Source organism: Anomalospiza imberbis, chromosome 4, assembly GCF_031753505.1.
Source record: "Anomalospiza imberbis isolate Cuckoo-Finch-1a 21T00152 chromosome 4, ASM3175350v1, whole genome shotgun sequence".
NCBI classification, from domain to species: Eukaryota; Metazoa; Chordata; class Aves; order Passeriformes; family Viduidae; genus Anomalospiza; species Anomalospiza imberbis.
The window spans coordinates 64,559,026-64,580,200 of record NC_089684.1 but is presented as its reverse complement, the minus strand read 5'-3'; the positions used below and the strand labels follow the sequence as shown (position 1 = coordinate 64,580,200).

The 21,175-nt window shown below is 34.5% G+C and overlaps 1 protein-coding gene across 2 annotated transcripts in view; it reads left to right on the top strand.

Annotated features, from left to right (window-relative positions):
* The window catches only part of ARAP2 (ArfGAP with RhoGAP domain, ankyrin repeat and PH domain 2), a 110,069-nt gene continuing 88,894 nt past the window's right edge, over nucleotides 1-21,175 (top strand). For both annotated transcript variants that reach the window (XM_068188843.1, XM_068188844.1), the window contains exons 1-6: nucleotides 1-1,023; nucleotides 7,206-7,276; nucleotides 8,212-8,291; nucleotides 13,264-13,346; nucleotides 14,136-14,492; nucleotides 16,784-16,853. In XM_068188843.1, the coding sequence (XP_068044944.1) occupies nucleotides 116-1,023; nucleotides 7,206-7,276; nucleotides 8,212-8,291; nucleotides 13,264-13,346; nucleotides 14,136-14,492; nucleotides 16,784-16,853 (1,569 nt within the window). In that variant the 5' untranslated portion in view covers nucleotides 1-115. The remainder of the gene's footprint in view (nucleotides 1,024-7,205; nucleotides 7,277-8,211; nucleotides 8,292-13,263; nucleotides 13,347-14,135; nucleotides 14,493-16,783; nucleotides 16,854-21,175) is intronic.

The following is a 21,175-nucleotide window of genomic DNA, read 5'->3' as shown; positions in this document are numbered from 1 at the left end:
TTTAAAAAAATAATTTTGAACTGAAGAAACGTGAAGAGGTGTCGTGAGGAAACGGATATTTTCTGCTGGCTGGTGGACACCAAATTCAAGAGAGTTTTCTTGCTAGTGAACATGCATGCAACCTGACTATTTCTACATGACTGTGTGGGGCAATATACGGAATGAAGTCATGTCATCCACAGGCAATGGCACAGATATTGAAGAATTTTTGGTCAACATTAACCTTGCACAGTATCTTCCTAACTTTAAGAAATATGGCTATAACACTGTGACAGATTGTGTGGGAATCAATAACAGTGTGCTTCAGCAAATGGGAGTGTTGCCTACAGGGCATCGCAGAAGGATTCTTAAACAGTTAGACAGTCTTTCAGAAATTCAAGGAAATTCTCTTTTCCGTGAAAATTTAAAATTCAAAGACATGAAAGGTTTGGAAGAGAAGCAATATTCATCCTCAGATCAGGAGTCTCCTGTAAGCAGTTCAGGTGTAGATCGGATACCTGCAACATCATCAGAACAACTTCTTAAAAAATCTCATGTCAATAAGGAAAAGTTTGAACTTGCAGAGCAAAACTCAATGGAAGCAAATGATGATAGCTTTACAAATTTGGATTTTTCTAGTTTATACCAGAATTCAGACAGCATACTAAAAGCTGTCAGTCAAAGTGGAAATATGAAGATGAATACTCAGCATGATGCATCACTGACAGAAGCTGCTGCATACCAAGCTGATGAGCACTTGACTGACCCTTTGGTGTTCCGTGATCCTCCTTCATTTGTTCATTCATGCGAGACAAATTGCAAGGAAAATAAACAGCAGAGGTTTGCAGATGAGGGTGATTTATCTGACTGTAAACCAGATTCTCCATTCTATAAGTTTAAAGGAGAAATGATAGACAATGACTTATATGATTCCTGTACACTGAACTGCATGAAAGTATTTCCAAGAGCAAGCCGATCTTTTATCTTAAGGCATCGACCTGTACCAGAAATTCCCGAATCAAGTAAAGTTCAAGCTTCATCAAGGTAATTGCTGTTCATTACTAATGAGAAATTAGTGTTATGGGAGAACTTAAAATTTGGAGTTTCTTGATTTTTTTTTTTCTTATGTCTTTTTTTTTGGTGTGGATTTTTTAATATGTGCTGTAAATACACTGGATCTGATATGAATGTTACCAAATTAATTGAAGAAGGATTAAGCTTCAATGTACTTTAAAAGCAAAAATGAGAGTGTAATTTTAGAACAGTGTGTCCTTATAACTGCCCCAATTTTCTCTGCATCTACATATTAACAAAGAAAGGGATCTTTATTGATTTAGATATAATTCCTCAAAACCATTATATAAAGCATAAGCAAGAACTTCAAGATGGCTTTTGGGTTAATTTCTGAACTGGTAGTCGTTTAATTGTTAACTTTGGAGAATGAAGGCAACCATTTATTCATATTATGTGTTGGCTTTTGCTGGTGGTCTCATAACAACAAAACCTTAGCTTTTAATGATATTTCTAGCATAAAAATAGTTCCGAGACATTCCAGCAAGGGAAAACAGCAGTGGAAAAAGGAAGAAAAAAAAGATAATAGATGTGAAAAGTTTTTCAGAGTTTATGGAATCTTTTATTTCTAAGTATTCAGGTGATGTGACTGTGTATTTTTCTTCCTTCAAAATGGTTGAGTTCATAATTTGAATTCAGAAATTACTGAGTGGCACTTATTTCTTGAATAAGCATTAGTTGTTGTAGCTCATCTGTGAAAAATATGATAGAATGTTGAGAAAAATATCTGCTGTTGGGACTTAATTCAAGACCTATCTTAATAAAAATATAATTGTTGGAATGTTAAAAATAATAGGCTCTGAATATGTAGTCAATCACAATACAATATTACAGTCTTTAAACAAAAAATATCTCCACACAGGTTAATTTGTAATATATTTGGATGTATTTAGTAAGTTGTAGTTGTCATGCTGGTGACAGGTGTCAAGTTGACAAGTGTCTTAAACAGAAGAAGAATTAATGCAGAGGTATATGCAAAGTTTTGTCATTAGGTTGATTTTTTTTTTTTTTTTTTTTTTTTTTTTTTTTTTTTTGAACCACAACCTGTGCCTGGAAGGGACATGTCTTAAGAATGTTTTGTATCTATCTTGAGTTTTTCATCTGCATATCTCAGCAGTTAGAAACATCATCGAGTTTGTACATGCTCTAAATGCAGGGGTTTCCCAGCATTTATAAGTTTTTAGATTACTGAACGATGTCAAAATTAATCTTGTAATACAATTGTTTGAACAGGTGGAGAGGCAAAGATTCTTTGCAAAAGTTAGTGATTTTTTTGGTGTGCCTTAAAAACTGCTTCATTGGTGTCTTCTAAATTACAAAAAAATGGTGCTCATTGGAACTTAAGTATACCTGTCTTTCGGTGAGGAGCAGATTTATGTTAACTTTTGTAGAGTGATTATCCCTACTTCATTTAATAAAGCTATTCATGCTGAGACAAAATGGGATTCTTAACCTAAAAAATAATAACTACATATTAAAAGAGTACTCTCACTGTCTTTTGAGAAACAGTCATCCAGTTGAGAGAATATGCTGTATTTGTAGTCTTCCCACCATTGGAGTAAATCCTCCAGTTCCCAGTCTGTTAGTGATTGGTATGTGACTGGGTCACTAACTTCATTTCCCACTATTTTGACTTGTGAGCTCCAGTATCTTTTCTTGGTCTTTATGTTCCAGTTGTAGCAATACGGAAATCCTGAGGGACCATTCTGTCTGCCAAAGATCGAGGCTAAACAAGAACTTCACAGCAGAACTTAAACTTTGCAGAAAAATTCTTGATAACCTTTCTGACAATCTTTTCATAGGGGCAGAGAACTAATACAGAACTTTAAAATGGCATTGTGCAAACATCTTTAACTTCAGGAAAGATTGTATCTTTCTCACAGAATTGCATAGACAAGCAACCTCAGCCGGCCTTATTGGCAGATATTGGTTTCATCCTTGTTACATTGTATTAAGGCTATTCCATAGAGGCAGAGAAATCCTGCTGAAATCTGGGAAAGTCAGCATTTCCTTCTAGTCATTCATGGATATTAGTCATTAAATTTTTATGCAAGGAGTACTTTTCTCATCACCTCCTGTGTGCCTTTAGCACAAAAAGTTCTTACAGTGGGGTCTTCTTGTGCCCCGTAGTCGGGCTGTGACAGTATCATTTTTTATTACTAATAATGCACTTATCTCCCTTCCAATTTTATCTGCTTTTCTGTTCCTCACTTCTGCTCCTGGCACTTGTCTGTGACAAAGCACGCTGGCATCTGGAAAGACACCATAGCATTTTAGAAGCTGAAAATACTTTGGGTTTATTTCTGACTTGAATTATGGCACTACACTGTGGCAGCCCTGTAATACTGGGGGGAGCAGAATTAAAGAAGGATAAAAAGTGACAATTACACATTTTTCTTAATAGTGGAGTTATTGTGCAGATTTTAGTACTGGTTTTTGTTGCTCAGTATTGATGTGCAGTTATACTAGATTATATTCAGCTGGACTTTTCCTTATTGTATCATTATGAGCTCTCTCTTGTTAGAGAATTATTAAAGATCAGTCAAAAGGTGTTTAAAACCACAAAGTGAAAAACTGAAAATATTGAAAGTATTGCAATGGATGGAACTAACCATTAATGTGTCTTTAGGACAAGATTAAACATAATTAGTTTTGAAATAGTTTTAGAGGTTTTGGATACTTTGGGTAATGTCAGCTAGCAGTCACTCTTCTGTGAAATAGTTACCATTGCATCATTCCAGGAAGCAATCTGTTCAAAGAAAAAGCTGAAGGAGACTTATAACATGGTAGATCTGATTTTTATACAGAATAATACGCAGATAAAATTTCAGATAAATATTTTTTTCATGTCATCCATCTTTGCTACTTGTGTTGTGCGGTAGTGGTGTTGTTCTGATTCTTTATTAAAAGAAATAAGAAAAACTAGACCAAAATTCTGGGCAACATCCTGCATATGGGGGACAATATAAATAAGTAAAATAGATAATGGTGCTTGGCCTGAGCAGGCACCATTTTTTTTTCTGCAGCTGGCAGATGCTATAGTTGGAATTTCTTGCTTGGTGCTAATACCCTTTAGACTCCATTTCTTAACATACAAGTGGTCAAGATTGCTAATGAGGTGCCAGACTTGTGTTGCTGTGTATCTGTAGCACTTCTGTGTTCTACCACACAAAATATTTTTTTTTTTTAGGAGAAAGAAACTGCTCCCTCTCTTTTCCTGTGGTAAAGTATCATTATTACTTTACCTCTGCTAACAGTCTATGAACCCCGAAGCTTTAACACAGCATGCTAGAGCAGTTTTGATATGTTTGCATTATGGGAGGGTTAAGTCTTGAGATAGAAAAGAAAACATGTCTTGAATGAGTTTGAAAACAGAAACTTCTTTCATTTAAAGCACTCAACAGATGAATGCCAAGTAAAGACTTTGAGGCACTGACTGCTTGCACTGACCTCCTTCCCTCACTTATTTGAAAGGTGACAGGAGTATATTAAATAAACCAGCTTGATGCAAAGTTTTAGCTTTCCAGCTTTTCAGCATTTAGCAAGACCAGTCACTGCCTCATCACATCCTTTCATCCTGTTTATGCATAATATGGCGTGCTAGGGAAATGTGTGCAGCTTGAGCTGCATCCAGTACCTCTTAATATATGAAAACAGGGAGTCTCAATGACCACAGCTGTAACAAAGTCAACATTGAATAATAATTGAAATTATTATCCTGTCTTTGAAAAATTAGCACACTTTGTGTTTGGCAGACTGCTTGCACTAATCTTCCATTAAAGAGCAAAATAAAGAATATCATCAGTCTTGTGTGAGGTACTCAATTTTTTAATTGAAAAACTTCAAGAGAAGAGGTATTCACTTTCTGAAATAGCACAGAAAAAGTCATAGATTGATACAGTTAAAGATTTTTTTTTCAATTTTTTTCCTCCAACAGCTCTCTTCAGTATTTTTCCTCTCTTTTAATCCAGGTATTTAATCTGTACAACAACTAGATTACTATTCTATTAAGCATTCACAAATTATTATCATTTTATAGCTTGCACTGTAGGGTTTTTATGACACATAATCTTTCGAGTATATACTCAAAGTGAGCTCATTTCATTTATTTTCTATCTTCAGGCAGTTTTTAATTTACATAAGTTAGAAATTTGCTTTCAAAAAATGACAGGTGGGTGTATTTTTGAATGCTGGAAAAAAACATATAGTTGGTTTTTCAGCAGGATTTTGTGCCATGTATACATAAATGTAGGTGCATGATCAAAAAGAATACACAAGTCCTGAAAAGTATATGGATTAAAAAAAAAAAAAAAAGTGTGGGGTACTTTGTGTGTGTGATTTTTTGTTTTGTTTTTCTGGGGTTTTTTGGTTTTTTTTTTTTTTTTTTTTTTTTTTTTTTAATAGCTGACTTGTTATTTTTCATTACCTGGTAAAATTATCCATCCACCCTGAAACTAAGCAAATGACTCACAGTTTTATATAAGGAAAGCCTCCATAATTTTAAAAGCTCTTCAAGTCAAAGCTGTTTATCTGTAAGTCTTAATTTAGTTTAATGCTCCTAATACCCTTCAAAAGATGCCAACCTACCAGCAAAAAGTTTGATCTGTGTTGAAATGCACGAGGTTAGGCTTTGGTTTTTTTAAAGCATACTAACTTCGTACAAACACATGAAATTAGTTTGCTAATGGAGATTCAAAAAGTGTAACTACATGAATTTTAGTAAAATGTATGATGAAGCACAGACTTTTAAAGTATTTATTGTAATTATGACTCAGGAGAGTAAGCAAGTATATATGGGAACTAGGCCATGATCCACTCTCACTGGCCAAACTCACCCTATGTTTTCTAAACCCAGGATTTTATAAAGTAATCATTGGGGAACTTAGTTTATGTAACCTGAGTAACATTTGAAATGTCAAGTAACTTTGCAGGGTGTGGCTTCTATCTTGAATTTAATCTAATAAAATTTTTGAGGCAGATTTAGGTGTGGAGTAAAAATTATGTGAAATAGTGTTTCATGAATGCTTGACTTCTGTCACAAAGAAGCATCATTTTGTAGTTAGGAGTCGTTCAAGTTGGACTTGATGGGACAATAGGTCTAAAGTTCTAAATGTAGCTTATCTTAAAATAATAAAATTTCTCAATATGTTGAAAGAGGAAACAAAAGTTAGGAGATTGATATTATTAGTAGAAGACAATTGCCTTTGGCTTTAAAGGATGGAGGACCCACAAACTGTAACAAAAACCAATAAGGATCTTACATGGCATTTATAAGCCTCAGAATATTCTATAAGGATGCATGAGAACCTTCAGTACTCTTATTTTAAACAGAGAAAATGAAACTAAGAGGAAAAATTGCTAATTATGTTAATGGGGGAGTTTAGAGCTTGACTGAAAAGATCTCTAATCCAGACTGCTGGACTAGTGAAGGTGGGTTAGACATTTTCTAATTCACACATTTTTCTTCCTATGTTCTGATTATAAAGCTGTCTTGACCTGAAATAATAATAATAGCAATAATATTGCACTATACTTGAAATTACTGAAATACATGGGGCCAGCACACCACTAACAAAATGACTTTTCTGCTGTGCATGGAGATACCTTCTTACCCATGTATAAAATGTGTAGGGGTTGTCACTGGCAGTTGCAATGCAATGCCATTTTCCTCTTGGTTTTAAAACTTTGTGGGGGGATATAATTCACCTTAGAAAATCAAAACTTTACAGTAATTTCTTTTCAGTTTGGGAGCTTTTTTGGATTCTCAGGCCCCTTACAAATTTAAAGTAGATTTTCATAGTATGTCCTTTTTTAAATACAGTCATTGGTAGTCATTGTGAAGGAGAAGGGAAGGGAAATTTGGGGAAAACTCTGGGATTTCCATTCTTCAAACAATCTAAATGTTTTTAAGGTCAATTCAGAACAAAAAAAAATTTGGGATGTCTGCTAGGATCAGAGAAGTATTCAGTGTCACAAGGAGAGGAAAACATAATATTGTGTGACTTTCAAAATAAATCAGAAAATTTCCCAAGATTTAAAATCTATTGTTTCTATATTTGTATATAATTTTAATTGTTTAACTGCATGAGATGTTTTTGTTTATTTTCTGGGAAATTTCAATTAATGTTTTCATTCTGTGCTTTGTTTTGTTCAAGTTCCCTTCAGAGAAGAAGAAATATGGGCCTTATAAATATTTCTTGCACTGAGAAGCAAATTTCACAAAACAGTGAGTTAAGCATGCTGATATTTACATCTTGAATATTAAGGAAAAAAAAATTGGACTGGTTGTCTAAAATAAGTATTACTTACCTATTTAAGAAATATTGGGCATCTCAAAGGTCTAGAATAACTGATTTATGTGATAGCAGAGTATTTAATCAGTTCTGCATTTTTACTTATTTTTTGGTTGTGACCAAATAAAGTAAAAATTAGAAAATCTACTCTGTAAGCTGCATTTATTTTAATACACCTTTTTTTTAGACTACTGTTTTAAGTTTCTAATATTAGATACAGATTTTTTTTAGCAGAGTTAATTTCTTGAAAGAGATAAGTGGTGTATTCCTGACTAATGCTGCTTAATTTGTTTTTAAGTGCTCATAGCTCCTGGAAAGAACAGGAAATTTATTGTATTAAATAGTTTACTGAAGTGTTTCAAAGTCTTGTGCAGTCAGCTGGAAACTTCTTTCATATTTGAAAAATATGTCTTTTTTGAAGTTATGTGTATTTATTTTAAGCAAATACTTGGTGACAAAATGAAGATTTTGCACAAAAAAGTTGTGTGTTGGTTTACTTTTGGTATTTTTTTAAATGTCAGAATAAAGAGCTTTGGAGCTATTGCTTCTTAGACTAGACAACTGAAGGTTTTTTTATTTTAACTTGATGCAGGGTAGGAAAGAAGACAATGCCTGTATGTAAGTTACATTCAAATTACATAATAATAGTGATAATGTCTGTGGTAAAAAGAAGGTATTTGGAGTTCACGTAGAAATTGGACATTGTTTCTTGTTCCTCAAAGTTTTTTTCTGGGAAGGACAGGGAAATGACAAGCTGAAAAATCTGTGTCCCTTGTTGATTTTATTCTGACTTTAGCAGAGCATTTGTGACTCACAGTAGAGCACCGAGTGACTGTATCTATTTATTTATTTATTTATTTGCTTTAAGACACTTCCCTGGAGGAAAAGCCACCCATTATCTCTCCGTATGGGGAAACCTTTATTTGTGACAGCGCTAAAGATGCTAAAGTAAGTTGAGAAGCCTGAATGTATATAGTGTGTCTTCACTTTAATCTTCATTCTGGGTATTTCATACTGGCCTTAATTCTTTTTATTTTGTGCTCTTTTAGTTGCCAGTACTTTTTCTGTCATTTTAGGTATATGCAAGGGGTTTATGACATAAGTATATGAGGATTAATGACTTTTGTTAATCTCGAGAAACACTTTATATGTTCAATAGTAATAGGAAGCTGCAGTGTGTGTTTTGGTTGTTTCTTTTTTTCTTTTTTTAAGCCAACATAGGACAGATAACTGATTTTTTTTTTTTTTTACCCCATTGGCCAGAGCCAATTTATGTACAGTTCTTTGTACATAATTGAGGGGATGCTGTTGAAATTTGAAACCGTTAGAATTTACTAAGAAGGCTAAAAGTGGCTTTCTTCTCATCTGAGAATTGCAGATCAAGACTGGATATCTCTGCACAGACTTTTGCATATCCTGTGAAAGCAGCTTGCACATTAGGTTAGGTGATATGGTGGTTGCATTTGGCCATGCCCTTTTTCAATTCCTGTGTATGAAGGTTCTCAGGACTTTCTAGTTCCTACATTGTATTTTTCATGCATCTCCTAAATTTGCTGTATTCCCAGAAAGTCACTTTTCTTTTAGGATTCTCTGAAGTGAATGTTTTAGTTGGGGTCAGTAGTTGATGGTGTGAATGCCACACATGATATGTGGACAGACTTCTGAATCATGTGGAGGGAGATATGAGAGGTAAATTAGCTTAGTGAGGCATCTGCCAAATGCCATGAATTTCCAGCTCCTGCTTCTGTTTCAGGAAGAAGCAGACCAGAAATTGTTGATTGTGTGATTACTTATACTTTTTCCAGCCAGTTTCAAGCCACAAGAATTAAAGATAACAAAATTCTTCTGTCTTGGTCTTCAATCTAATGTTTAATTTTTAAATTACTGTAAACTATTGACTAAAATAAAAGTACTCAAATGGATGTCTAGGGTTTTTCTTTCTCTCATTCTAATTTCTTTAGAATTGATCAATAACAGCAAATGGTTCAAATTTCATCTTCTAATGAGAGTAGTTTTATAGGAAAAAAAGCAGTCTTTTCTTGATATATACTTTGTTTTGGACTATGCTTTTTAGTTGTTATTGAGCTTTTAACACAGTACACATCAAATCATGCCTTGTCTTTCCTACGTGTTCTTGTTATGTGCATGCAAAGCTTACTTTAGAGTGTTCATTTTCTTTCCTTGAATGCAATGCCTAGTCTGTGCTAATTATTGTTGTCTGTGCCAATCTCTTTAAAAATTCAAAATTTAACTTCGTTGTAGTTTTTTCAGTGGTCCAAGCTGATTTTCTAGAAAAAGTTTCTTAACCCTCTTGTTACTTCTTAGCATTATTCTGTACATTTAATTGAAACGGTTGTTTATGCAAAAGCATACCCAGAAAGGTTGTTAGCACTCTTTCTTATCTTACAAAGGCACAAAGTACAAAAATACCATGCTGTTAAACTGGATTAACGGCTTGAAACTACATTGCTGTTTTGCTGGTTGTAGAATCATGATTATTGCAGTATATTATGACATCCTTTACCTGATCTGAAGATTGGGATTTTAATATCACTTCCATGTATGTGAACAGTTTCTTGTGTTATGTTTATCGCATGCCTGCTGGAAACTTCATAGCTGATTTTAGTTCCATTGGCACTTAATTGTGGACAAAGGTCATAAAGAAGAACTGTGAAACAAACATCTTGAGATACATTTCACTTTTGACGCTGTTGAGCCAGGGACGGGCAAAATGACTCGTACGATTTCAGAAGGCAAATGAATGTTTATTCAAAAGTACATCTCTCTTTTATAGAGCACATAGTGAACCATTCCTTTGGTCTTAAAGTAAAAACATTTCACCTGATTGGTACACTGGACTTAGGTCAGTGTGGTAGAACATATCTATAAACAATATGAACAGAAAACAAGATAACAGATGGTTTACATTCCTCCCGGACTTTTTCCCAGGCTTAGCCTGGCAGAAATCTTTCTCTTTTTCTCTCTGACGGAACTGAGAATATCCATACACTTTCAGATTTTTTTCAGCAGAAGCAAATATCCTAGGAACAAATAAGAATATTTGGATAACACTGTAAAATATCTGAGATTTTAGAGCTTGTTGCTGCTGCTTCATGTTAAGTCATGAGACTATAGTTTGTCCATATAGAATAAAAGGTGTCAAGTTGTTATACATACTGACTGAAATTTTCTTCTAAGGGCTTGTACGTTACCCTTCCTTCTGTTTCACTGGTGTAAAGAAAAGGCTTCTGTAGGTTTTTATGAGGGAGTTACTGTAGAAATAGGTAATGAGTCACTACAGACTGGAAGTAAGTGAGCATGAGAGAACAGGGGAATGAGGGTTATAAAGAAAGTATGCCTTTGATATGGGTCAGGAAGAAAGATAAGCATAAAGAGAAACCTCTGAAGAGCAACCTGAAGAAGGAACTGTTTGGTTTTTTTTCAATACTGATTTAAAAACACAAAAATCCAGGTGTTTTAGCGACATTTTATTGGTGTGTCTAACTAAAAGAGTCAAGTATATTAGAATTCCTCCAGAAGAAGACTGAATTCTAATGAGTTTAGGCCTCTTAAGTGAAATACTGGCTTTATTTCTTGCTGTAGATAGACTAAATTAAACGTGCAATCTGAGCTCAGTAAATTTTGTGAGCTTCTGAGTATTGGAATTCTATGGAAGGCTGGCTGCATTGCATTTCATAAGAAAATACTTTGTATAATACCTCAGACACTTGAAGGAGGTGAGGATTTTGTCTTGTATTGAGCCTGAGCAACTTGCAGGATATTTCTGTAAATGGGACAATGCAAATGCTTGGATTTTCATTTGTTTGAAATAGATTTTTGTGAGCAAATAGAACTTCCTTTACCCACAACCTATCTTCATTTGTGAACTTTTACATTTTAAATTCTACTGACAATAGAAATGCATTTCTTAGTTATTGCTTGGAAGTTATATGGCTCTCTGAATTCACTTGCTCAAGTACTGAAGATTATGGCGTGAGCACAAGCAGGACATCAAACTGTTGTTGAAATGGTTCGTGGCAGGCAGGAAGAGGTACTACCATGTAGCTTCAGTGGGGATGGATTTCAATTGTATCCTGATAAACAAAGAAAGATAAAGGATACTGGCTATTTTTACTTTGAAGATGTTTCATGCACCATGATATTAGCCTCTTAACTATTGTGCAGAAGTGTGGCCATTTCCCCTTCTTTTGGGAGATTCCAGGCAATGCAAATACTTGATAAACAATGGGTAGATTGTTTTTGGGTTTTCTATTTAATTTCTTTACAAGGTATAGTGATGCTTTTTACTTAGTTTTTTGTAGGGTTTGTTTGGTTGGTTTTATATGTGTGGTGGAGTTTGTATTGTTTGGGGTTTTTTTGTTGGTTTTTCTTTGTTTTTGCCTGTTTAGCTCTTCAGCTACAGCATAGTACTGTGATGTGTGGGTGGTTAGGTTTTGGTGGGGTTTTATTTTTATAATGGGTCTGGTTGGCAGAGGAAGACAGTTCACCTAGATTTATTCTAGCATCTGACTGATTTCTACATTTTTGCTGCACATTTCCTCTGCTTTGAACTATGTCTTTTTTTAGTCTTTCCATGTTGCCAAGGTACAGTCCTCAAGTACAAGATTAGGTGCTGCTACTCAGAAAACAAATGGCAGTGTTGTGAAAGCTTATCCACTTTGTTTCTGCCATTGTTCAGCTTTGTTGCATACACATAAAAGCTTAAATGAGTTAATTAAAACACTTCTGTCAGAAAGCATGAAGATGTTAAATTTAGGGTTTTTTTAAGGAAGAAAGACATATTGAAAAGCTTAGTAGTGCAATATGATTGTCAGATTAAGTTTAGGAAGTGTGAAATATAATGTTCGCGAGAAGTGTTAACCTTGACATTTTGTACACTGCAAGCAGTTTACAAAGCAATGTGATAAAGAATTCTAAGCAAAAGTTAATAGATGAGCCTTTTTGGAAGAAGTTCTTGGCAAGAAACAACCCAAAAAACCCCAACTAGATATATTCAGTATATCTGAGTTCAATGTTGCTGTAGGATTTTGAATTTGCCATTATTTTATCTTTAGTGTTCTGTGAAGGCTGTACATGTATTCCAAGAAGAAATATTGTTATGAAAGATAGGCTAGCAGTGGCAAATCATAAATGGTACTTAAGTTGCATATAACAAGTGGCTCTTGAGCTTAAAAATATTCAGTTGTTTTGGTTTAACTGGGGTTAACTAGAGCAGCTGGTAACTAGAACACAGCTGCTTGCTCGTTCCCACTGCAGTGAGGAGAACTAGAAAACAAGTAGCCTCTTAGATGGTGGAATAAGACCAGTTTAATAATTACTACCAAACAAAATGCAATAATAATACTAATGCTGATAGTAACTAGTGGAAAGGAGAGAGCATGATGCTCTGTGCTGTGGAACATCCCTTAGGCCAGTTTAGATCAGCTTTCCTGGCCATGCACCCTCCTGGCTTCCTGTGCCTGTGCTTGCTGTCAGAGCATGGGAAACTATAAAGTCCTTGACTCAGAGTAAGCTGTACCCAGCAACATCAGTGTGTTATCAACATTATTCTTATTCTCAAATGCAAAGCATAACCCTGTACAGCTGCTGGGAACAAAAGAAACTCTGTCCCTGCCAAAACCAGGATGTCAGTGATGCCTCGAGAAAAATCAGAGCAGTGTTATTTCTATATACAGAATCTCTTATCTGATTTGTTTGTATCAGGTGTTTTGGGTCATGCTTAAATGTTGAAAATAACATTTCTTAGAATACATAAATCAGCTTTCAAGTGCATGTTTGAAAATGGGGGAAAGAACAGTGTTGCTAGCTAGGCTGTTTGTGTGTGATTTGTATCTACAGTAATTTAAATATCACTTACTTCTTCAGTACAAATGTTAGTTACAATATATTTCTTTTCTAGGAACTTCATGGAAATGAATCCATGGCTTGTGAAAATAAATTGGATCTAGGAATGAATGAAGAATATTCTTCCAAGAATCTATGGTATTAAATAAGAATTACTGAGAAACTCAAAGTGTAAAGAAGAAAATGCTATTTACTGATGTCACAAGTGAATCCCTGGCTCTGAGGGCACAACCATGACTATATATTTTTTCTTCTGTTTGCGGCTTTAGCCCATCCTGTTTGAGGCAAACATGGAAACTGTGGCTGTTCTGAGACTCTTTAAACTAGGTTACAGAATCTCTTGTCAATTTGGAGAGCGTCCGTGTTTTCCCCAGTTAGAATAAGGAAAACCAAGTTTCATTTTTGTGTCTCATAGCTAACTGTGTCTGACTGCTGTCATAATTTACTTTGTCATTAGAAAAAAAACAACAACCACACAATCACAAAACTAAAACACATTTACCACTCCTGTCATGAGACAGTGGCCAGTGGCTTGATGAAGTGGGAACTAATGTGCTTCTTAGTTTTCCAGTCTGCACCAGGCTCCTGTTGAGGTGGGAGAGGGAAGAGAGATGTTATAATGTAAGTCATCAAAAGTATTTAAAAGAGCAAAGCTAGTTTTCTGAGGAGGGAGAATTTATTTTTAAATTTCTGTTCATGCTTCCAAAGGAGTGTTATCTTGGTACTGTTCCTGTTGAATGGAGAAAGGAGGATTCAGGATGGTCATAGTTATAAGATAGATTGTATTTAGCAGGTCTGTGGTTCACTGTGTTTATACAAGTTATAAACATACTTATATGTTACCAGTATTTGTTCTAATTACTAATTTTATGTACTTGTGCATTGTAGTAATACATTTTAAGAGTAAAATTCACTTTTTCTTTCCAGTTACTTTAGTAATCAGAAAGAGAAGACAAAAGACTATACAAAAAATGAATCCTTGTCTCAGGAAGACCCATCATTAACACCAGAAGAATCTGAAAGTGAATCTGTATATTCTACTGTGGAACAATATTCTTTGTCTTTAAAAAAAAAGAAAAAGAAAACCAAAAGACACTCAGCATCTTGCAGTAAGATACAAAGTGGAGATTCTGATCGCTTGGCCATTGAACAAATGAATTTTGGGCAATTTGGTGGAGATCAGACTTCGATTGGAAATGAATCAATAACACCATATGCTTGCTTTTATGGACCATCAGTAAAGAAGGTTAAAGCAGGATGGCTGGATAAATTATCCCCTCAAGGGTATGGTATTTGCAGTGGTTATTGTGTAATTGTGACAATGTATGTTTGCGTGAGAGATACTAAGTTTGTATTTAGTCACTGCTAAATATTTGTAGTAGCAGGGGAAAGGGAATTGTTTTCATTGAAAGACCACCAAGCTTTTGTGAATTTAAAAGTTTTTAATGACGTTACCTATCCTAAAGGTTTTTTTAGGAGATGTGCTTAGGGAAAATATTTTTCTTAAAACTGTTGATCTCCACTCATGAGCTATAGTGGAAAAATACAGAAAGAAGTTGTGCCAGTGTTTCCAGTTGCTACATTTTTGCTGATGTTTTGTGGGCCACAAAGTAAATGAAAACAAGCTCTGATTCTGAAATACTACTTTACTAATTTGGCCATGGATTATAATTTAGTAATTAGTGTGACTGGAGGCCCTGTTGTTTTCTGCCTGTGCTACTTGAGCTTTGAGTTTAGAGTTCATCTGGGCTGAATTCCTCCTGTTTAATTTATTTTTGTGCCTAAAATTTGATGGTAGATATCTGAGCTCAAGTCTTAGGATTACAAATAATAAAGAGAAGGAACCACAATAGAAAATGAATTCTCTCACATTTGGGAATTAGATGACAACAACAACAACATATCTTATATTTGATTTGTTATAAATTCTTTGTTTTATTTTAATTGATTTTAAACTCCAGCTATCATTAGACTGTTTTTCACTAAAGAATGCTTCATTAGCAGATCTTCCATCATAAATACTTGCTAACTCTGTAGTTCTTAGAACTTCCTCCTTTTAAATTGTAGTTTTCAGTTTCCATTTTTCTTATGACTTATGTTCGTATGAATTCTGTGAATCTTTTTTTGTATTGAAAGTAGCACAATTTTACTTTTTAAGTCTATTTCTGCTCTTCATTAGGACTTAGCATCTAGAAATTGAAACTGTTATACTTGTTAGTGCTATAATACATCTACTGCACTTCTATTCAAGCCTCAGTAGATCTGCATTCTTTGTTCTTAGGACTGTATATTGAGCTGTCCTGAAAGGTATTAAAGTGTTTGGCCTTTCCTTTGATTATTTGTTGCCATAATAATCATCAGCAATATAATTCAGTATATATATTTTTTTAGTGAGAAATTTATGTTATTAAATTGTTTTGGAATACAACCTTATTTGAACTCACTGGAAGAAGCTCTGTTATACAGCAATTTCCATTTTTTTCTTGTTCCTTTCTAGTGAATCTGATTTGACATTATATCTTTTTTTATTTTGATTTTGTGTTGATACAGTGATACATTGTTGAAGGTAATTAACAAGATGGAATAATAGGTTTAATAAAACTCTTTTACCATTACAGAATTTCAATGTGCTCAAAATTATTTTCTTTCCTTTTTAAACTGTTTTGAGCGTTTGACCCACATTTATGGATCGCCATTGTTCACATTTACTAAAGAATCAAAGAATAATTATCCAGAGTGCTTCCACATTTCTTTCTTTTTTTTCAGAATTATTGGGATACTGAACACTTGGAGAGCTGCAGTTAGCTGTAACTTTTGTTTTATTTTACTTACAGGATTTTTTTTAAACACTTTTGGCAGTTAGCTAGCAGAGTGATGAAAAGTATAATTCTTGATTCCAGCTGGCTTGTCTTGCTCTATTTGAAGGGATAGAGTTGCGAACAAGTTATGAAAAATTCAAGAAAGTGTTGTGTGAGAATATATTATTTGGAAAAGATAATGAGTTAACCACAAAATCAGTAGTGGCTAGTAATGAATAGAAGAGTTGCATGGTCATTAGCCTTGATCCTCTGACAGTCCACAGCTACATTTCAAGGACTTTTTCTCAGGGGTGGTTCGGTGAATGATACATTTTTGTTTCTTTTACTTACAATACTATTTCTCAAACATCTGAAGAATTAAAAACATCCAACCAAATTTTAAAAAGAATTTTTTTTTCAAACTCACAGTCATATTTTATTTCACTTTCCATCAACAGAATATTTCCTTCTGTTCTACACCTCCCATTATTTTTATAAAGCTCCAATTTATGGACATGGAATAACTGGAGGTACCATAGCCTGTAAACAGAGATGTCCTTGTCATAAGCACAACACTGACATGGTCATTTGAGGTTCTCAGCTTTCATTTTTGGAAAGTATCTTAATAGAGCTTGTGGCACTTAGTTATTCTCTATGTTCAGAATATTCATTTGAACAGAAAGCTAAACAAGATTTGACCTTTCTATAATTTGTGATTGAGACATTCTTAAAACCAGTGTTAGCTGTATATTAATTGTGTTAATTTTTGATTCACAGCAAACGTGTGTTTCAGAAGCGCTGGGTTAAATTTGATGGACAGAGCATTTCTTACTACAACAATGAAAAGGTAAGAGACATGTTTTGGTCATGTTTGGAACAAAATGCATCTATGTAATACACAAGGTATTGTAATTAGAATCTGAATAATTAGAAATTAATATCCATCTTAGGTTAATTTTCAATTCTAAAATACTAGGGTGAGATGTAATTGAGCATTTTAAGGTGTCCTTGTCTTCATGTATTGTTCATCCTATTGTTTCCTAGAAGGGCTTGTATTACTCACCTTTCCAGGTAGATATCATCTGATTTTTTTTTTTTTACTTTAGTGAGAGACTGAAACTGCTGCTGTTTTCAGAACAGAACAGGATCATGCTAAACATTTTTAAGAGATGTTATTTTGATGGTGTTTGCAATGTGTCTTGTCATGGGAACCTAACATGCTGGAGTTTGTGAGAGCAAAATTAAAAGTAGCATGGAAGACCATTAAAAAAAAAAAAAACAACAACCCAAACCTATACCCTTGTCGACCCTTTGATTAAAAATGTTGTCTTTTTCCTGTTTGTCTTCCATGCATAATTGCATGTCATGGAACTAGGTTAGGTTTGAACTGGAATGTTCAAAAACAGTACTACAATGTATCTGGCTGGTTTTGTTTTTGTACCTGAGGACTGAATCTTGCTGAAATATTTGCAGACTTGTGAACTGCTTTGATTAAAGTAATTCACTTCTCATATGTGATACAAAAATGCATTTGTAAATCATGGTTTTTAACAAAGCGTATATTCATTGCAATTCTCTTGGAATTCCATGTAATTACCCTTCAGAGCACTACACAATTCTTTTTCTTTTGCTCTGTGGTTTACTAATTAATTTTTCCTCTTGGAAGTAGTGAAGATCTTCTTAGACTTAAAAGTGATAGATGATTGTACAATATGCATGTTAAGGGAAGCCGAGGTTCCCTTCCATGTGCATATGTGTTATTTTAAATGCTGGAAACCATTTCCTGTCAAAGATGCATATTACATTAGGAAGAAAATACAGTTTTAGATAAAAGTTCTGAAACAGTATGCTGATTGGTGGTAAGAGACCTAGAGATGGCTTACGATGGGGCGAGGATCTAAGAACTGAAGCAGGATGAGACTCTGTCTTCTGAGGGGCTGGGGAACTGAGAAAAAGCTCAAAAATTATTTAAATTGATATTTTTGTTTACTGACTGCAAACTTGAAACAATCTGTTTTACTTGCTTACTTTGCTTCACTTGCAGAAGAAGACGTGATTTTGTAGGTGAAGGGGACAATAGAATAAGGAGAATAATGTTTGGATTACAGTGACAAAAAATGGTACCCCTTTGCAGTGTATAGATCCCACAGCTTCAGAGGAGCAGAAAAACAGGGCTAATCATTAAGAAAGACTTGAAAAAATACTGCAATGGGATTTGCTTAACACTATCTGTAACATAATTAGGGAAAAAAAATGCTAATAAAGAACCTAGTCTTTTATCTGTATTGGGAATTTTTTTTCTTCCTTTTGAAAGTCACTGAAAATGTTACTTGGAGGTCAATTGTGCTGGAATAGCACTTGTTATGAGTCTGTTTGTCATAAGAGATTCCAGAAGTATTCCCTTCTGCTGAAATGAATGTTTAGAGTGTCAAATGAGATATAGGAAGCTACCAACTCTGCATCCTCTATTTAAAAGGTCTGTGTGGTAGGTTAAGCTATCAGCAGCTTGGCAAACACCTGTGTTGAAGCCTCTTTGTCTCACTTTTCCTGGAATCGGGCTCCAAGCCTCACACTGGGTATTGAAGGAGATGCTGCTTGGTCTCTGTGTATACAGTTTGACCAAATCTGGGTGTCTGACTTGTTAACTTGGTGAGTCACATACGTGAAGAAATGTTATATCTGAGAACTGCAAGGCCTGAAGCAAAGTCTGGGAACGGAGGATTTGTTGAAACTCAAAATGGTTTGCAGATAGGAGGAAAACATAGTTGGGTACCAGTATTTCTTGGTGCCCAATGAGATTGTGCTGAATGAGAAGTGGTGTCATTCAAGAAAATGAGTTTTTGGTGCAATGGTATCTGCTGGATCACTGTCTCCACACCTAGGGTGTTCGTATTTCATATAAGATGGATATCAGCATTTTCCTGCTGTTGCTTGTGTGTTGTTACCTTGACATTATAAACAGCTCTTTGCAGACCCATCAAGACCTGTGTGCAGCTTGAGCTCCTTGCATGTCCCCCTTCCTACCTACATAGCTGGCCATTTATATATTTAAATGGGGAAGTTGTTGTTTTAATTTTAGAATTTACTGGCAAGTTCTGTCTGTTCTAATCTGTGTTTGTCTTAGGACGTTCCTTCACAGACAAGCTTGTTATACTTTTGGTTTCATATAAAAATTAAAAGTAGTTCTCATACTCATCTCTCAAGTATATCATACTTGATATTTTTCTTATTATAAGCAGAGAAGGTTAGACTCAGTGGAATGGAACTGTTTATTTTACCCGGAAACACTACCAATATTAAATAGCTCTATTTGTCATTCAAATTGGGAGCTAGAGAGGAGTGAGGTTCTCAAGAAGGGGAAGTGTACTACATGGGTAATGAAGAGTGAAATAACCAGAGACTATAGAGGGAAGACACAGAGAATATTATTCCTGAAAATGCCCATATCACTGCTTCTTTGAATGATTTAAACACCAATTTTATACATATTTTTCTAACCTTGTTTTAGTTGTGTATCAACTTCTACTTGATAGAGATATCTACTTTGTATCTGCATACATGAAAAAAAGATTCAGCTTTTAACAAACAGCATCTGACCTAGGGAAAGTTTTGGGTTGAATCTGTGTTGCTGTCATTTCTTGTGTGTTCCTGGTCCTGAGAAAGCTGATGTAATCAGAGCAACATCCCATGTGGCTTTGTCTCAACAGAGTGTGGTTAACTGAAGAGGAGAAGGTAGAATTTGAGTTGCTTTTTCAGCTACCCTATATGCACAAGTTTTGCTTCAAATTTCTTCCTACTTTTCGCAGAAATCTGATGTTTTACCATGCACTTTAGAGTAAGGCAAAAACTGCTGGTTATGTTGAAGGTTTTTATTTAAAACAGCTTAGCATCCCTGACAAATGTATTAGTGATTTAGGAAAAAGATTTCACTCTTCAAGTGGAGAACTTCAATATTTTCTTGTGTCATAGTACAAGTGAACATTATAAAGAGCAAAATTCACTGCAAAACAGATGAATCACTGTCATTCTGGAAATAGGTCATACTTAATCAGTTGTGGAACTAAACCAAAATACTCCAAAATGGTATTTTCCAGGGTCCATTAGCTTGTCTCTGAATCACAACTGTCAAGGAGTGACGTGGGGCTTTACTTGAAAATTAAAGTTTCTGCTGAACCAGCTGATTTAAAAAAACCCACCCAAACATTTTGCTTTTTCCTACTTGAAATTTTTTTGTCAGAGATTTCCTAGCAGCTCTAAAACTAGTTTACACCACTCAGTAACAGGACAAATAGCTGTGAAGTTCTTGGCTGTGTTTGTTTTGGCTTGTTTTCTATATTCTTAAATAATTAACCTAATTTCTAGTCTGGAGTATTTCAAAGAGATATTGTATCTTGATCTACAAGAGTTTTGTAACAGGCTTTTTTTTTTTTTTTTGCACATGAAAGAAAAGCTGCTGCACAAGAAAGGTAGATTGAAAATTATTATGGTTTAAACTGTACTTGAAAATATGTATGCCTTGGAGAACAAAGCTTTAAAAAGGATGATGGATGATTGTTTAAATAGCAAAGCAAAACTATGCTCAGCTTAAAGGGAAATTAACTTTTTTTTTGAGCAAATGAAATAAAAGAGTTGTAATTTCCAGCAGTCTGTTATTCTCTCGCAGTAGTACCAAATACAGCCAGTAGATGCCTGCAAACACCGTAACATATTTATAACTGAACACTTAGAGAAACAGTACATGTAAAAATTTTGTTGTACCATGGAAGGATCAGTAGTTAACTTAATATCCAACCTCATTAAAAATATGTTAAAATCACTCTTTTAACAAATATAGCCATAATGAAAATAGCTATGCAATTCTATCTATGGTCGTTCTGATTATTCCTTGTGTGTAACTACAGTAACATGCTTGCTTCTGCTGTGTTTCAGTATTTCTGTTTATTTATCTGCTAAACTACGTTTGCTGACATGTATTAGCACCTCAAAGTGAAACAACAGTAGTATATTAAACTCAGTAAACAAACAAATGATGCAGTGTATCATCCGTTCCTTGAGTGCTTGTATGAAGTCTGTTATAATAGTTTGTACTTTGGGAGGGAAGTTATTACAGCACAATTTCTTTACGTGGGGATGACTCGGACTATTACTGCATCTGAATCATAAATTTTA